General features: G+C 47.2%; 1 protein-coding gene and 1 long non-coding RNA gene across 3 annotated transcripts in view; one reads left to right on the top strand and one right to left on the bottom strand.

Moving 5' to 3' along the window:
• Window positions 1-420: 420 nt before the first annotated feature.
• On the bottom strand, window positions 421-6,232 carry LOC125622887 (uncharacterized). Its single transcript, XR_007352832.2, has 3 exons — window positions 6,133-6,232; window positions 1,665-2,440; window positions 421-1,009 (listed from the first exon to the last, which is right to left on the bottom strand). It is a non-coding gene; the product is annotated as an uncharacterized LOC125622887 (long non-coding RNA).
• Window positions 6,233-6,308: 76 nt separating this feature from the next.
• SPPL3 (signal peptide peptidase like 3) overlaps window positions 6,309-17,430 on the top strand; it is a 141,624-nt gene continuing 130,502 nt past the window's right edge. The window contains exon 1 of one of the 2 annotated variants that reach the window (XM_048821441.2): window positions 6,309-6,679. In XM_048821441.2, the coding sequence (XP_048677398.1) occupies window positions 6,657-6,679 (23 nt within the window). In that variant the 5' untranslated portion in view covers window positions 6,309-6,656. Of the gene's footprint in view, window positions 6,680-6,883; window positions 7,119-17,430 lie in introns of those variants that run through there. The other variant, XM_048821438.2, reaches the window with a different exon arrangement.

Genomic DNA, 17,430 nt, shown 5'->3' with positions numbered 1-17,430 from the left:
CCATCTCTAAGGCAATTACATTACAGCCACCTGTCACTTAATACTAGCTCTTTACTCTCTGCCGTGTTAACGAGAATAGTGAAAAATACTGCAAGGCTGGATTGATGTCCAAGGGCTTAAACCTGAAAATCTTTACTCAGGCGAGTAGTTTCAACAAAGTAACAGGGAGTAAAGTTTATCTGAGTGAACAAAGCTGATTACGTGCAGCCAGACACCAGGGCAGTTAGAAGAGCGCAGCAGGGTGCGCTGCACATCAGAGAAGCTTTGAAAATCAGTTTCATGGCTGACCAGGCTACGGTGTGACAATTCTGTTTGTTTCTCCTTGATGAAAACCTGCCCCCTTGGTTCACTCTACTTCCCTGTAAACCAACTGCCCTCCCCTCCCCCCTTCCTTCACCGCTTGCAGAGGCAATAAAGTCATTGTTGTTTCAAATTCATGCATTCTTTATTAATTCATCACACAAATAAGGGGATAACTGTCAGGGTAGCCCGGGAGGGGTGGGGGAGGAGGGAAGGACAAGGCCACACTGCACTTCAAAACTTATTGAATGCCAGCCTTCAGTTGCTTGGGCAGTCCTCGGGTGGAGTGGTCGGGTGCCCGGAGGTCCCCCCTGCATTCTTGGGCGTCTGGGTGAGGAGGCTATGGAACTTGGGGAGGAGGGTGGTTGATTACACAGGGTCTGCAGTGGCGGTCTGTGCCTTTCCTGCACCTCAACCATATGGCAGAGCATATCAGTTTGATCCTCCAGTAGCCTCAGCATTGCATCCTGCCTCCTTTCATCATGCTGCCGCCACCTCTCCTGTTGCTCCAGCCATCTGTCCTTGCATTCATTTTGTGCTTTCCTGGACTCTGCCATTGTCTGCCTCCATGCATTCTGCTGGGCTCTTTCAGTTTGGGTGGACTGCATGAGCTCAGAGAACATTTCATCGTGAGTGCATTTTTTTCACCTTTTTATCTGCACTAGCCTCTGGGACGGAGATGCTAGTCGCAGTGTTGAAACATCTGCAGCTGTGGGAGGAAAAAAAGGAAGATTAAAACTGAAAAACACATTGGCCATTTAAAAGTAGGGGCTTATGTTTTCGGGTTAACGTGCAGCACAAACCCAACTAACCCCCCTCACACACAATTCTCTGGGATGATCGCGTCACTGCTCCCCTCCACCGTGTGGCAACAGCAGGGATGATTTCTTTTCAGCCACAGGCAAACAGCCCAGCAGGAACGGCCACCTCTGAATGTCCCCTGAATAAAATTCCCCTATTTCAACCAGGTGACCATGAATGATATCACTCTCCTGGGGATAACACAGAGAGATAAAGAACGGATGTTGCCTGAATACCAGCAAACACCGGGACCACACGCTGCCATGCTTTCTTATGCAATGATTCCAGACTACGTGCTATTGGTCTGCCGTGGTAAAGTGTCCTACCATGGAGGACACAATAAGGCTGCCCTCCCCAGAAACCTTCTGCAAAGGCTTTGGAAGTACCTCCAGGACAGCTTCATTGAGATGTCCCTGGAGGATTTCCGCCCCATCCCCAGACACATAAACAGACTTTTCCAGTAGCTGTACTGGCTGCCAGTGCATCCCAAGTCTTCAGGGCAAAGTAATCATTAAACATGCTTGCTTTTAAACTGTGTATTATATTTACAAAGGTACACTCACCAGAGGTGCCTTCTCCGCCTTCAAGGTCCAGGAGCCCAGGTTGGGAGGATATTGGATCCAGGGTGATAAACAGTTCCTGGCTGTCGGGGAGAATGGTTTCTCCGCTTGCCTGGTGTGTGCTATCTTCAACCTCCCCAAAATCCTCATCCCTGTTGTGTGAGGCTCCCCCCTTGCAGGAGTCCATGTAGAGGGGTGGGGCAGTGGTAGGGGCACCCCCTGATTGCATGCAGCTCATCACAGAAGTGGCATGTCTGGGGCTCTGACCCTGAGCGGGCATTTGCCTCTTGGGGTTTTTGGTAGGCTTGCCTAAGCTCCTTAAGTTTCACGCAGCACTGCTGCGGGTCTCTGTGATAGCCTCTGTCCTTCATGCCCTTGGAGATTTTTTTGGCAATTCGACCCGGTGATGTTGATTTCAGCACTAATCCCCTCGTTGCGGAAGAGTACAGAAATCGATTTTACGAGCCCATTAAGTTGACAAAAATGGCTTTGTTGTGTGGACGGGTGCAGGGTTAAATCGATCTAACACTGCTAAATTTGACCTAAACTCGTAGTGTAGACCAGGGCTCAGACAGAGAAGAGGGAAGGGACAAGTCATATCAACAGGTGACAAGTTTTCTCCCTGACAGATGGTTTTGACATTGTGTTTGGTGTTACAGTGAGACATCCATTTAGCATTTTGTCTCAGCATGTTTGGATGTTTTGAATGTTCTTTTGTCCCCCTGCAGGCTTTCCTAAAAGAATCTTGAGCTTCTGGTTTCTTTAATCTCCTTTGTTGTCTTTAAAGAAAAAATCAAAGATGTCTCTGTAAGTGTCAGTTTTCTGAAACGTACTAGGGAATAAGAAAAGGAGTACTTGTGGCACCTTAGAGACTAACCAATTTATTTGAGCATGAGCTTTCGTGAGCTACAGCTCACTTCATCAGATGTTTACTGTGGAAACTGCAGCAGACTTTATATACACACAGAGAATATGAAACAATACCTCCTCCCACCCCACTGTCCTGCTGGTAATAGCTTATCTAAAGTGATCAACAGGTGGGCCATTTCCAGCACAAATCCAGGTTTTCTCACCCTCCACCCCCCCACACAAATTCACTCTCCTTACCAGCAGGACAGTGGGGTGGGAGGAGGTATTGTTTCATATTCTTTGTGTGTATATAAAGTCTGCTGCAGTTTCCACGGTAAACATCTGATGAAGTGAGCTGTAGCTCACGAAAGCTCATGCTCAAATAAATTGGTTAGTCTCTAAGGTGCCACAAGTACTCCTTTTCTTTTTGCGAATACAGACTAACACGGCTTTTCCTCTGAAACCTGTCATTGTACTAGGGAATGTAATTAAAGGAGAATTCTAAAATTTCAGAATCATTATACCAAAGACATAATATTTATCAACTGCCCCTCCTCCGACAAACAAACACACATTCCTCAGAAGTAGCACATCCCTGTGAAGTGACACGAGTTTTGTGGAACTGAAACAGCAATGGGAAAAGCAGTTGGTTTTCAAGGCTTCAATCTGTATATCCGGGTGTGTAAAAGAGGGAATAGAAATATAGTTGCGTTAAATTAGGGTGTGATCCTCCTCACCCCAGTAGTTCCACTGAAGTTAGGATTGCAGGATTGGGCCTCTAGCTTGTTTCCCCTCCCCCAAGGCAGATAAAGTCTGGCCTTTATAGACAAAAAGACAAGCTGTGTGCATGCATGCGTAGCCCCTCCTTTCCACAGTCTCTGTAAGTGTGTTTCTCTCATGTTCTCCCCCAGCACTGGAAGGAGATCACTCTGCAGGTAAATTTGGGGAGGAGGGGAGTTTCCCTCTTTTTTTTCTTTTTTTTTGGACTGAAGAATCACATAGAAGCTACTACTGGATATTTCTTGAGCAAGGAGAAGTAATAAAAACAAGCTAATGAGATACATGCATTGCAGGATTGGCACATCCATTTTAAATGCCAATAGCATCTTCTGTTATAAATTCAGCATTTCCAGGTAATGAGGGAGACAACAGAGTAGCAACCTCAGGAACTGTGAGGAGTGCAGTTATCTCTCTGTCCACAGATCCCATACCTCATCTGCCTATTGACAAAAACCAAGTTGATTTGAAACAAAAGTTACATTTACCACGCCAGATTTTTAAATAAATATCTAAACATATCCAAACCCAGCATTCACTATCAACTTCTTTTGACTGAGGAAGCTCATGAGTTCACAGGACTGAGTCCTAGATCTACCCATGACCCCACTCAAATGTTGTCACCTCTGGGGAAGGTGGCAACCAACCAATTACATGGCACTCTACAAGCAGAATGAGAGAGGTGGAAATGTGGCTAGGGAAACCCAGGAAAACCTCTTACACTTAAAAAAAACAAAATTAGACCGTGGAACTCATTGTCACAGGACGTGATTAAGACCAAGACTTTAGAAAGATTCAAAAAGGATTGGACATTTATATGGTTAACAGTTAATGCTAACAAAAATTTTGGACAGAATATAAAACCTCATGCTTCTGGGTTTAAAACAGTTTTAGGGATTTGGATGAGATTTTCATGGGAGAAGGGCAGATTATCCCACATCTGCCTACTGTGGAGTTTCTTGCGCCTTCTTCTGAAGCATGTGGGTGCTGGCCAGTCAGAGATAGGATGCTGAACTAGATGGACCATAGGTCTAATCTCATATGCCAATTCTGATGTTCCTAGGGATCTCAGCCCTAAATTATTAAACTGGCTCTATTACTCTCAGGGCTCACAAACTGCAACATGTCAGAAAAAGATATGCATAAATTAGACTCAGACACATCCTCCCTCCTTAAAATGGATGTCACCTTCAAACTGCTGATGTATAGGCTCTGGTCCCAGAGTTCACCCAATTCACTACTAAAAGACTCCCTGAGTCTACCCCCATTTTCTTAGAGTGATCGTACACTGTAAGAGCTTCCCAGTCTACCTGATACTACCAAGGCCATTCCCTCCATACAGACTCCCAACTACTGCAGCTAACACTTCCCAAAACAGCTTTCCAGTTGGAAGGAGGGATTTCCAGCAAGTAGTCAGACTTTCACTGCCAGCAGAACTCAAGTGAACTAAGAGAAACAAACCAGATGTGTGACGGGTCAGAATTCTGCCCAGTTTTGTTCTGTCTCCACCATTTAGGGTTCGAATCAGGTACAAGACTCTCTCTGCTCCTTCCTAATACATTGTTTACACCGATTACATATAAAGGCGGAAGAGCTGAGAGGCGATCAGCCCGTAGCAACATCCCGCCGCAAAGGCAGTTGCACCGGGCAGGGAAGGTAATTCCTTGCAGACGGAGAGGAGAACCGCGCCCCCAAAGCAGCCGTGCTGGGCGGAGCCCCTTACGCGGTGGGCGTGGCTTCTCGGGCTCATGCTGTTCCCCTGAGCTGCGAAGAAGGGGGCCGGGTGCAGGCTCCACCCTACTTCTACTCCCTAGGCAGTTTTCTTGCACTACAGGGAAAATGTAATATCTCAGAATGAGCAGTCTCGAGTCCTGCACCCACCTGGGATAAATAGGTCACACGCACCCAGAAAGCACCATGTCCAGCACTGAGGGGAGTGACTAGCTCAGACGCTCCCCCCGGGGAACGCTCCATGTCCCAGCACTGAGGGGAGTGACTAGCTCAGACGCTCCCCCCCGCCGCCCCGCCCCGGGAACGCTCCATGTCCCAGCACTGAGGGGAGTGACTAGCTCAGACTCTCCCCCCCGCCCCCCCGGGAAGGCTCCATGTCCAGCACTGAGGGGAGTGACTAGCTCAGACGCTCCCCCCCCCGCCCCGGGAACGCTCCATGTCCCAGCACTGAGGGGAGTGACTAGCTCAGACTCTCCCCCCCGCCTCCCCGGGAAGGCTCCATGTCCAGCACTGAGGGGAGTGACTAGCTCAGACTCTCCCCCCCGCCTCCCCGGAAAGGCTCCATGTCCAGCACTGAGGGGAGTGACTAGCTCAGACGCTCCCCTCCCCCCCCCCCCCCCCCAGAACGCTCCATGTCCCAGCACTGAGGGGAGTGACTAGCTCAGACGCTCCCCCCCCCCCGCCCGCCCACCCCGGGAAGGCTCCATGTCCAGCACTGAGGGGAGTGACTAGCTCAGACGCTCCCCCCACCCCCCAGGAAGGCTCCATGTCCCAGCACTGAGGGGAGTGACTAGCTCAGACTCTCCCCCCCGCCCCCCCGGGAAGGCTCCATGTCCAGCACTGAGGGGAGTGACTAGCTCAGACGCTCCCCCCCCCCCCCCCGGAACGCTCCATGTCCCAGCACTGAGGGGAGTGACTAGCTCAGACGCTCCCCCCCCCGCCCCGGGAAGGCTCCATGTCCAGCACTGAGGGGAGTGACTAGCTCAGACGCTCCCCTCCCCCCGGAACGCTCCATGTCCCAGCACTGAGGGGAGTGACTAGCTCAGACTCTCCCCCCGGGATGGCTCCTGTCCCCAATTCTCGAGCGGGGAATAAATAGGCAACACGACCTCACCCCCAGAGAAAGTGAACCGGTCGCACTCCCGGCAGAAGGCTCTGCCTCTCCGCCCTGGAGGACCCCAGGGAACGGAGTGCGGGCAGGCCCAACGCCCAACCGCGTCAGATTCCGTAATACTTCTGCGCGAATGGGCTGGCGGCGGCACGTGAGCGTGTTGTGGGCATGTGACCCGCGCGGCCGCAGGCTCCGCCCCCCCCCTGTGCGCGAGCGGAGTCTGAGCGGCCTCGCCTTGGAGCTGGGTACGCGGAGTTTTCCCTTCTCTTTCTCCCAGCCCGGACGCCGTCGCCGCTGCTCGGTCATGAGGCCTGCCCGTCGTCGGCGCCCGAGCACGGCCCTGTGGCGCGGCTACTGAGCAGCCCCCCCACCGGGCGGGGACCCCTTCTCTCCCCTCCTTGCTTACAGTCGCCGCCATGTTGGGCCGGGAGCCGCAGCGGGGCCGCCACTGAGCCCCGGAGCAAGTGAGGAGGAGGAGGAGCCGGGGCTTGGCCACCGCCGCGCAGCTCGGCCGCCCAGCAGCAGCCATGGCGGAGCAGACCTACTCCTGGTGAGCAGCTGGGCCAGGCCGGCGGAGGAGGCCCCGGGGCGGCGGAGCAGGGGGAGGGTCGGCGGGGACTACTACGGACCCGGGGATAGGCCGGGCGCAGGGCTGTGTGGTGGGCGCGGGGATGTATGAGAGGAGGCGGCCCGCGGGGACGGGCTTGTGACAGGGTGCGGGGGAGCAGGTGTCGTCCTTGGGGACGGGTGGGTAAGGAGCCGGGGCTGCATCTCTCCTCTGGGATGGAGCGGCGGCTCGGAGGCTGGGCTGGAAGGCCCCGTCCCTCCCTGAAGGGAGTGTGTCAGAGCCCCCAGAGGAGGCAGTGGGGAGCTCTGGGCGCGAGGTCTGTGGTGTCGGGTAAATCTGTAACTGCGGAACTGGGCGCTTATTCTGCACCGGCGTTTATAGAAATGAGTGACCGGAGATACTCCCTTGAACGGCTGCAAATGTAAGTAGGCCTCTCTATAAACACAGAGTGCTGCTCTCTCAGCCGCTTTTGTAGCAGCAAGAAGTCCTTTTAGGGTACTTGGGCACGTTCGTGGCTATAGGTGTGACACTAAACTCCTCTGAGACCCAGAGTAAGGAGGGAGCCATCCTTCCTGCAGTTAAAAGGTAGTGGGTATTAATTCTCCCTAACTTTAGCTCCAGATCCATTACTAGGTCAGAAGAGCTCTCTTGATAAGACTGGCAGAGTTTTTTTTCACGTACTGATAATACTGTAAAAAGAACAGGAGTACTTGTGGCACCTTAGAGACTAACAAATTTATTTGAGCCTAAGCTTTCGTGAGCTACAGCTCGCTTCATCAGTCTCTTTTTGTGGATACAGACTAACACGGCTGCTACTCTGAAACCTGATAATACTGTCTTCAGGAAATAAAAAAACAGGGTGAAGAAGCCAGTTTCTGTGGGAAGAAGTGAAACAGAGCAACAGAGAATAGGAGGCATTGTGTGTCTGTCCTGATCCTCTGTCAGGCCTGGTTGGGATTCAAGATTTGATGACTTCCATAGCTTGCTTTTGATGATTTAAAGAATTTAAAAAGGAAAATATTTCAGATAGTCTAATTGTGCAAAGGTGCCAAAGGAACAGCTGAATTGCTTGGAAGAATATTGCGGTACTTGCGTTGTAGTGCTTTACTCTTCCATATTTTTAAACAATTTTGTTGTAAAGCGAGAGTTCTTATGTTTTTTGAAAGTTTTATGAGATTATTATTAAAAGAAGAAAAACTTGAGCTTTAGACTTTAGGGTGTACCATATGTGGAGGGGGCATTGCATTTATTCAGTTGAGCCAATGAGGAACCTTTCCACTCTAAATGCTTCTGAAAATCTTTATCACTACCTTTGATTTGATTCTTTTAAATAGGTGTGGTGTTATTGTTACATGTTCTGTTTTTAGAACAATACTAAAGATAACCGCAGAAAGCACTTCAGTTTTTATTCCAGAGGAGATTAATATTTCTGTAGTCTACATATGTTAAGCAAGTGAAGTGGAAGATAGGAGTTAGCTGGGATTTTAACCACTTGATACATTAATAGAGCTGTGGCTCTTCCTTGCTATAGCAGTATAATGCATGAGTCTCAGAACAGACTGAGTATTTTGCTTTTACTTATATCTATTGATATAATCTACTGTATCTGGTGTTTACACTTTATATGTAGGGCTTTAATCAACATAGCATGGGAAATGTAGTGAGAAGAATGGCAAAGACCTAGTTTGGAATGGAACAATTCTATTATAGCTTTTGCACTCTTCTCTGCCCGCAAAACGTTTGATTACTCATCACGGCTGTCAACAATCTCTGGATTTCTTTATATAAGTATGGTAATACAGTTCTGTACACAATCTTCTAATGGTACAAGTAGTATGTTTATTGTAAAGTAGAAAACTAGTGTTTCTTGGGAAAGCTGTTGAATACGTGGTGCTGCTGTGGTCTTTTGCAGTTGGTGGTTCATTTCTCCTCCATGTGCTAGATCTAAGCCTCTTTTTGTGCTTTAATGGGCAGCTTTATCAAAGTGAATGGCTTTTCTGTCCCATAGGATAATACCATTTCTAGTATGTTGGGTATCCTGCCTTGACAGCAGCCAACCCCAAACACCTTCCCTACTGGATGGCTGTAGGTGTAAGGTTGTAGGATTTTTCTGACACCTACGGGGCTTATCTTCTGTCCTGAAGCATAATATTTGATCATCTCATCTTACCATGCATAACTATCAATGTTAATCATAGAAAGAAAAGGAGTACTAGTGGCATCTTAGAGACTAACCAATTTATTTGAGCATAAGGTTTCGTGAGCTACAGCTCGCTTCATCGGATGCATTCAGTGGAAAATGCATCCGATGAAGCGAGCTGTAGCTCACGAAACCTTATGCTCAAATAAATTGGTTAGTCTCTAAGGTGCCACTAGTACTCCTTTTCTTTTTGTGAAAACAGACTAACGCAGCTGCTACTCTGAAAGTTAATCATAGAGTCACTTAACTTTGTAATACTTGGTGTACTAGCCTCAAAATGAGTGACAAGAATTTATTTTCTGGGGTGATTATGAATACTGTTTTCCTGGGAATGGCTAATCTTGATATGCAATGTGGAACAAGTGGCAGAAGGAAATGTTATTTTAAAAAGTGTTGAATGAAAATGCTTGCTAATGGTGAGTGGGGAGACTTTTTCTGCCAAGTTCCTGCAGTAGTCAAATGAAGTTCATAAGAATGTAGTTTGTTTCAGTGCTACTGCTTAAAGTTCTGACCAACAGTGAAACTGAACTGATGCATTTACCATTGAATTATTCTGGAAACTCATGAGCATCAGAGTTACGAGCTTACTCCTCCTTTGGTGGAAGGTGACAGCAGAAATATTGCAAAGGGTGTGAGTAGAGGCAGAGTGGGAATCTCCCCAACCTAACTTCCAAGCCAGGAAGTGGGTATGTATTGAGAATGTCTCATCAATCAGAAAGGAGTTTTCTCTCTTTAGGAGCACCAAGGGGAGGGAGGGGGAAGTGGCTGTCCATCATAGTAATTGCAGGGGTGTCTGTGACAGAGGTTAATAGGTGGTGAAGATTCAAACTTCAGACATACAAAAGTTGACACCAATACAAAAGAAGGGGATGAAGGCAGCAGGATCTGTGGATGGTAACTTTGTGGAAAAAGCCCAGCCCCTCCTTGTTTCCTAGCAGCTTGTGGTGCAAAGAGTACGCTGTTCTCTCTAGGGTGCTTCCATTGGATCCAACTTGGAAGGGAAAGTAGCATGCATCTCTTTATTTGTCTCTGATTAGCAGGTGTCTAAATTTTCAAGTCCTGATGTAAGTCCCCCTTTTTCTTACCCATTCTGGAAATGGGTCTCTTTGTCTGTTCGTTTTTTGTTTTCTGAAGCCATAAAAGGTTCTCCAAAACTTGGTTTTACAGAAGACAAGGAGAATGAGGATTCCACCTAACACAACAGATGTTTATTTCCTTTATAACTTCAGTCTCACCCTCTGCCAATACTATGGCTAAGTGTAACATAGAACATTGTGTGTCTGAATATTTTCCATGTGAGTGTTGTGTCGGGGAGGATGAAGGATCAGAGTGAAAAAGCAGATTCTGTACTCAGTCAGTAGCCTTTTAATTCTGATTTGGTCACTTATAAAGTTCAGGATGAAGATTCAGGCAGTGGAACGGTCCCTATATTTGGCATCAAACTCTTGGGTTATGAAGAAGTAGTATTAGGAGGAGGCTTCTTGGCCCAGTACAGAAGAGATGGAAATTAATTTATTACTATTTATTTAGGAATTAACAGGTTTGTTAATCCTTACCATGTAAATGGCCAGAAAGGCGCGGAGGCAGTGCACGGTAGCATGGCTCGACCTGGCTAATGCCTTTGGGTCCATGCCCAACCACCACATCTTTGCCATGGTCCAGGAGTTTGGGATGCCAGAGAACTTCCTCCGTATGATCTGAGAGGTGTACAAGGGATGCAGCATCACCATTCGCTCGGTCGAAGGGGAGACCGCCGAGATCCCGATCCGGAGGGGAGTTAAGCAGGGCTGTCCCCTCAGCCCCATCATCTGTAACCTCGCCATAGAGCCGTTGCTGCGAGCGATCTCCAATGGCGCAGTTGGCTTCAACCTCCACAGTGAGAGGGTGAGTGTCCTGGCTTACGTGGAGGACCTGGTCCTGACCGCGGACGACCCAGAGAAGCTCCAACGTATGCTAGATGCTGGCAGTAGAGCTGCTGATTGGATGGGGCTCCGCTTCAATGCAAAGAAGTGCGCCTCTCTCCACATCAACAGCAGCAAAAGGGACTCGGTGCAGACGACAGGGTTCCAGATCCAGGGCGAGCCCGTCATCCCCCTGGCAGAGGGGCAGGCGTACCAGCACCTCGGCATGATGACGGGTTTCCATGTCCGGCAGACGCCCGAGGACACCATCCAGGAGATCTTGCAGGATGCCGCCAAGATCGACGCCTCCCTGCTAGCACCGTGGCAGAAAATAAATGCCCTGAACACCTTCCTGATCCCCCGCATCTCGTTCGTCCTAAGGGGAGCCACCGTGGCAAAGGTACCCCTCAACAAGGCAGACAAGATCGACCGGCAGCTGGTGAAGAAGTGGTTGTTCCTTCCCCAGAGAGCCAGCAGCGAGCTGGTCTATATCGCCCACAGGCATGGTGGTGCCAATGTCCCCCGCATGGGTGACCTATGTGACATCGTGGTGATCACCCACGCCTTCCACCTGCTGACGTGTCCCGACGCCATGGTAAGGAACATCGCAGCAAATGCCCTCCATGACGCAACAAAGAAGCGGATTGGCAGAGCCCCCTCCAACCAAGACACCGCCAGCTTCCTGAGCGGTTCCCTGGATGGCGAATTCGGACGGGATGGGTGCGACATCACTTCACTGTGGTCCCGCGTACGCAATGCCACGCGTCACCTGGGGAAGCACATCGGCTGCTGCTGGGAGTGGTGCGAGGAGCGCCAGGAGCTGGGAGTCCTGGTGCTGCAGATCAGGTCCGACGACAACACCATTGTCACCCCGAGCGCCAGGGGAATGCTGGAGAGGACCCTGAAGGGGGCCATCCACTCGCTGTACATGGAAGCCCTGAGCGTAAACCAGACCAGGGTAAAGCCTTCGAACTGACCAGCAAGTGGGACGCCAGCACCACTTCCTCGCCGGGGGTGGCTTCACCCCCTTCGGCGACTGGCGGTTCATCCACCATGCCCGCCTCAACTGCGTCCCGCTCAACGGAGCCGTCCGCCACGGGAATCGAGACAAGCTTTGCAGGAAGTGCGGCTACTCCAATGAGACCTTGCCCCACGTCCTGTGCAACTGCAAGCCCCACTCCAGAGCCTGGCAGCTGCTCCACAACGCCATCCAGAACTGCCTAGTGAAAGCCATCGCACCACGCCTGGGGGAGGTCACCGTGAACTGCGCCATCCCCAGTACTGACAGCCATTTGCGACCTGATGTGGTAGTCACCGACGAGGCCCAGAAAAAGATCATCCTCGTCAACATCACGGTCTCCTTTGAGAACAGGACCCCGACCTTCAGCGAATCCCAAGTTCGTAAGCTGGAAAAATATGCCCCCCTGGCTGACACCCTGAGAGCGAAGGGCTACGAGGTGCAGCTGGATCGTCAGCTGATCGTCGGAGCCCTGGGTGCTTGGGACCCCTGCAACGAGCGTGTGCTTCGGACCTGTGGGATCGGTCGACGCTATGCAAGGTTCATGCGGCGCCTCATGGTCTCAGACGCCATCCGATGGTCCAGGGACATCTACATCGAACACATCACCAGCCACCGACAGTACCAGGCGGTGTGAGCCGGTACGACATCGTGCATCAACTATGGGAAAGGGACTGAGAGACTTTTTTCCATTGGACCATGTGAACTGGAACCATAAACTCACTGAACATTAAATCCCACCAAATGAGGGTAGATCCATCCTCATCATCGTATCCGCTCATTATACTCCACACCTGAATATAGCCATTATATGGACAACATACCCCCATAGCTCAATGTCTGTACTTTGACCTGTTAAACTTATACCCCCAATCGGGGAGATTGCAGATTATGTATTCCTTACGCCACCCGCTCCTAAACCGAATTTCTCACCCCCTGATTATCCGTACCTTATTCCCTGATAACCAGAAACTTCTATGCCTAAACTCTGTACCATTTTCTTTTTACTTCAACATTATCTTAATAAAATTATTACATTTATTTAGGAATTAACAGGTTAATCCTTACCATGTAAATATTGTAACCAAAACAACGGTTACAAAACAGCCATTACAACAGCGAGATTTTGTTTAAGGAGACTTTATACAGAGGTATAGTAATGAAAGCTTTCTATTTAACAGGGTGTTCACGTTATGGGGTCAGCATCATTACAGTACCCATGATGTCGTTTTTAGTGATTTTATTAAATTGAGTGAAATCTCTGATTACACAAATTAGCAGACCAGGTGTGTCTATCAAATCTTAATATTAAAAGAAATGGGACAGGTATGCTTATATGGAAATTCAGTTTTGTGAACTGTCAAATCAGTCAGCAGACAAGGTGCTCTCAAATAAGCATAAACACACAATGCTATCCTTGTCCCATGGTGATTTCTAATCAGCTGTGTGTTTACAGTGTATTTAGATTCAAAATTTTGTGGTCTTGGCTTCACTTCATAGGTAACTTGAGTTAATTCAGTGTTGCCCCAGCTCATGTCCAACCCCCCCCCCCCCCAAAAAAAAAAAAAAAGGTGTTTAGCTCAAGTTTGGTGTGATGCTTTTAACTCAAATAGGCTGGCCCATCATTAATCTATAGATTAAAGGCTTGGCTACACTTGCGAGTTACAGCGCAATAAAGGAGCACCGGGCGCACTAGCTCGCTACCCGTCCACACTGGCAAGGCATCTAGAGCGCTCTGACTCTGCGGCTACAGCGCTGCTGGTACTCCACCTCAGCGAGTAGAATAACGTTTGCTGCCCCCCCCCCCCCACGCTGGAGCGCCGCGGCACTAGTGTAGACAAGGTGCTGCATTACTGCGCTCTGATCTGCCTCCGGAAACGTCCCATAATCCCCTTAAGTTACGTGGCCATTCTTCTCATTGTTTTGAACTTGCTGCAGGAATACAGATATGCCATTTGAAAGCTCTGTTTCTGACAGCCAGCTGCTTAACTGCTCCGAGTCAAAGCAGCCATTACTATGGAATGCTGTGTGTGAGAGAGGGAGGGGCGGGGGGGAAGAGGAGTCTGCTGCTGTCTGAACTTACGAGGCAGCATGCTGACATGCTCTCAGCCCTCCCAAAACCCACTCTCTGTCCCCCCACATAAACACAACACACTCCCTGTCACACTCCACCCCCGCCTCCCCTTTGAAAAGTATGTTGCTGTCACTTGCATGCTGGGATAGCTGCCCATAATGCAGCGCTCCCAATGCCGCTGCAAATGTGGCCACGCCAGTGCGCTTGAAGCTGTCAGTGTGGACAGACTGCAGCACCTTCCCTACTGCGCTCTACGAAGGCTGGTTTAACTCAAAGCGCTCTACATCTGCAAGTGTAGCCATGCCCTAAGTTAGCACAGTTCCTCAGCTGCAAAGAAAATCACTCTGTGCAGCTCAAGTGTCGTTTTGTAGCATGGCTGCTCTCACTTCAGCTAGGCTAACTTGAGTGAGCTCTGCAGTGAGGACACTTTGGGAGTGTGAGGCTGATTACAATAAATGAAAATTTAAAAATTACCTTCTTATTATACTAACTTTTTTAGGAGAGGAATCACAAAACATACAGGGCTAAATTCTACCCCTAATTAGTCATATCACCTGAAGACTTCAGTGGGAGTTGTGCTCATATATGAAAATAGAATTTAACTTTTACTCTTAAATTTGTCAAGAACTGAAATCTACAGCCAAATTTCACTGTTAACCATTGTAAATCTGTATTATCTGGTGTCAGTGGAGTTGACCTATAGTAAATTTGGAATAACAAACATGAGTTATGTACCTATCTCCACCCTTATTGCATTGCTCATTGGTTAAATCCCTTTTCCCCTATGCTTTGCTTTTTTAGACTGTGCGCTAATCTAGGCAGGACTAGACTGAAAAAGACTTCGGGACAAGGAACACTGGGTCAGCTGAAGCTGGGCAGGGAGTAGTACTGGCATTTATGTAGTTAAATAACTCGAAGTTGTTTCCTGATCATGAAGTAAAAAACAGTGGGGACTAAATTGAGCACAGTGCAAATTTTGTAATAACTTCAACTTGGATTAAAGACAGATGGCCTCTAGAGGCCTGCAGCAATGCCACGTTCTGCTGTGATCCCCATCTGACGTAAAAATTATATAGGGATAGGTAGGACCACTACTTGGGTTTGAAATCTCCAAAAGCTGCAGATGTACTGCTGCAGGCATGGTGGTGTTGGTGATTCTGTGGGTGGCAGTCTTCTTTGCAAGTCAATATTGAGCCAATCTCCCCCAATAGTGTTAAGGGGTATTGTACAACAACTGGAGGTGATACTGTCTGCTGGCTTAGATGTAAAATTGGGGTCCTGAAGTCATTAAAGAGATTAAAGGAGATTGTAGGAGTATTAATGCAAGTTTCATTATTAGATTCCAACTTGAGTAAAAGTTTTCTGTCTAAATTTTCCTTGCAGTTTCAGCTTACGTTCTTCATGTCCTGTGAAGTGTGGTGTTTTTTTTTTTTTTTTTAACTGTTGCTATGGATAGTTGAACAGCCACTTTGTTTCACCTCAATGATGAGAGTATCTGAGTGGGGAAGTGATCATTTTTTACTAGGGCTATCGATTAATTGCAGTTAACTCATGCGATTAACTCAAATTAATCACTATTAAAAATTAATTGCAGTTTTAATTGCACTGTTAAACAAGACTACCAATTGAAATTCATTGAATATTTTGGATGTTTTTCTACATTTTCATATATATCTTATCTTCTGTGTTGTAATTGAAATCAGTGTATATTTTGGTTAAAAATATTTGCACTGTAAAAATGATAAACAGAAGAAATAGTATTTTTCAGTTCACCTCATACAAGTACTGTAGTGCAGTCCTTGTCCTGAAAGTGAAACTTACAAATGTAGATTGTTTTGCTTTTGAGTGCAGGTACCTAACAAAAAAAAAAAATAAAACTTCAGAAGCTACAAGTTCACTTGGTCCTACTTCTTGTTCAGCCAATCGCTTAGACAAACAAGTTTGTTTACATTTACAGGAGATAATGCTGCCCTCTTCTTATTTACAGTGTCACCAGAAAGTGAGAACAGGCATTTGCACGGCACTTTTGTAGCCAGCATTGCAGGGTATTTACATGCCAGATATGCTAAACATTCATATGCCCCTTCATGCTTTGGCCGCCATTTCAGAGGATGTGCTTCCATGCTGATGACGCTCGTTAAAAAAATAATGCGTTAATTAAATTTGTGACTGAACTCCTTGGGGGAGAATTGTACGTACCCTGCTCTGTTTTACCTGCATTCTGCCATATATTTCATGTTACAGCAGCCTCGGATGCAAAGAAGGTTCCAATGTGAGATTTGTAAAGATAGCTACAGCACTGGATCCAAGATTTAAGAATATGAAGTGCCTTCCAAAATCTGAGAGGGACGAGGTAGGGAGCATGCTTTCAGAAGTCTTAGAAGAGCAACGCTCCGATGCGAAAACTACAGAACCTGAACCACTAAAAAAGAAAATCAACCTTCTGCTGGTGGCATCTGACTGAGATAATGAAAATGAACATGCATCGGTCTGCACTGCTTTGGATGGTTTTCGAGCAGAAGCCATCATCAACATGGCCGCATGTCCCCTGGAAAAGTGGTTGAAGCATGCGCATCTGGCATGTAAATATCTAGTGATGCCGGCTACCACGGTGCCATGAGAATGCTTGTTCTCATTTTCAGGTGACATTGTAAATAAGAAGGGGACAGAGTTATCTCCTGCAAATATAAACAGACTTGTTTGTCTGAGCAATTGGCTGAAAAAGAAGTAGGACTGAGTAGCTTTGCAAGCTCTAAAATTTTACATGGTTTTATTTTTGAATGCAGTATTTTTGTACATAATTCTGTATCTGTAAGTTCAGTTTTCATGATAGAGATTGCATTACAGTACTTGTATTAGGTGAACTGAAAAATACTTTTTTATAGTGCAAACACTTATAATCAAAAATAAATATAAAGTGAGCACTGTACACCTTGTATTCTGTGTTGTAACTGAAATCAATATATTTGAAAATGTAGAAATCATCCAAAAATATTTAAATAAATGGTGGTCTATTATTGTTTAATCGTGATTCATTTTTTTAATCGCTTGACAGCCCTATTATTTACCCTTAGATACTTTACAGGTGTGTTGAATGAAATTAGTTAATAGTTTGTAAATTGATTTCTCTGCTTCAAAGGAACAGAACTATTGTAGAGCAAAATATTTTAAAGTGTCCGACTTCTCTTGAGAACTAAACTCTCATTCAGTTGTGAATTCATAGGTTTACAGAGTCTTAGATTCTAAGGCTGGGAGGGACCATTGTGGTGATCTAGTCTGACATCCTGTATGGCACAGTCCATAGAACTTCCCCAAAAGAATTCCTAGACTATATCTTTTTAGAAAAATGTCTAATCTTCATTTAAAAATAGTCAGTAATAAAGAATCCACCATGACTCTAGGTAAATTATTTCAATGGTTAATTACTCTCACCGTTAAAAATTGATATCTTATTTCCAGTCTGAATTCACTAGCTTCAACTTCCAGCCTTTGAATTGTTATCCTTTTCTCTGCTAGATTAAAAAGATCATTATAATTTTT

Source organism: Caretta caretta, chromosome 15 (assembly GCF_965140235.1).
Source record: "Caretta caretta isolate rCarCar2 chromosome 15, rCarCar1.hap1, whole genome shotgun sequence".
Lineage (NCBI taxonomy): Eukaryota > Metazoa > Chordata > Testudines > Cheloniidae > Caretta > Caretta caretta.
This window is presented reverse-complemented; position numbering and strand designations above follow the sequence as displayed.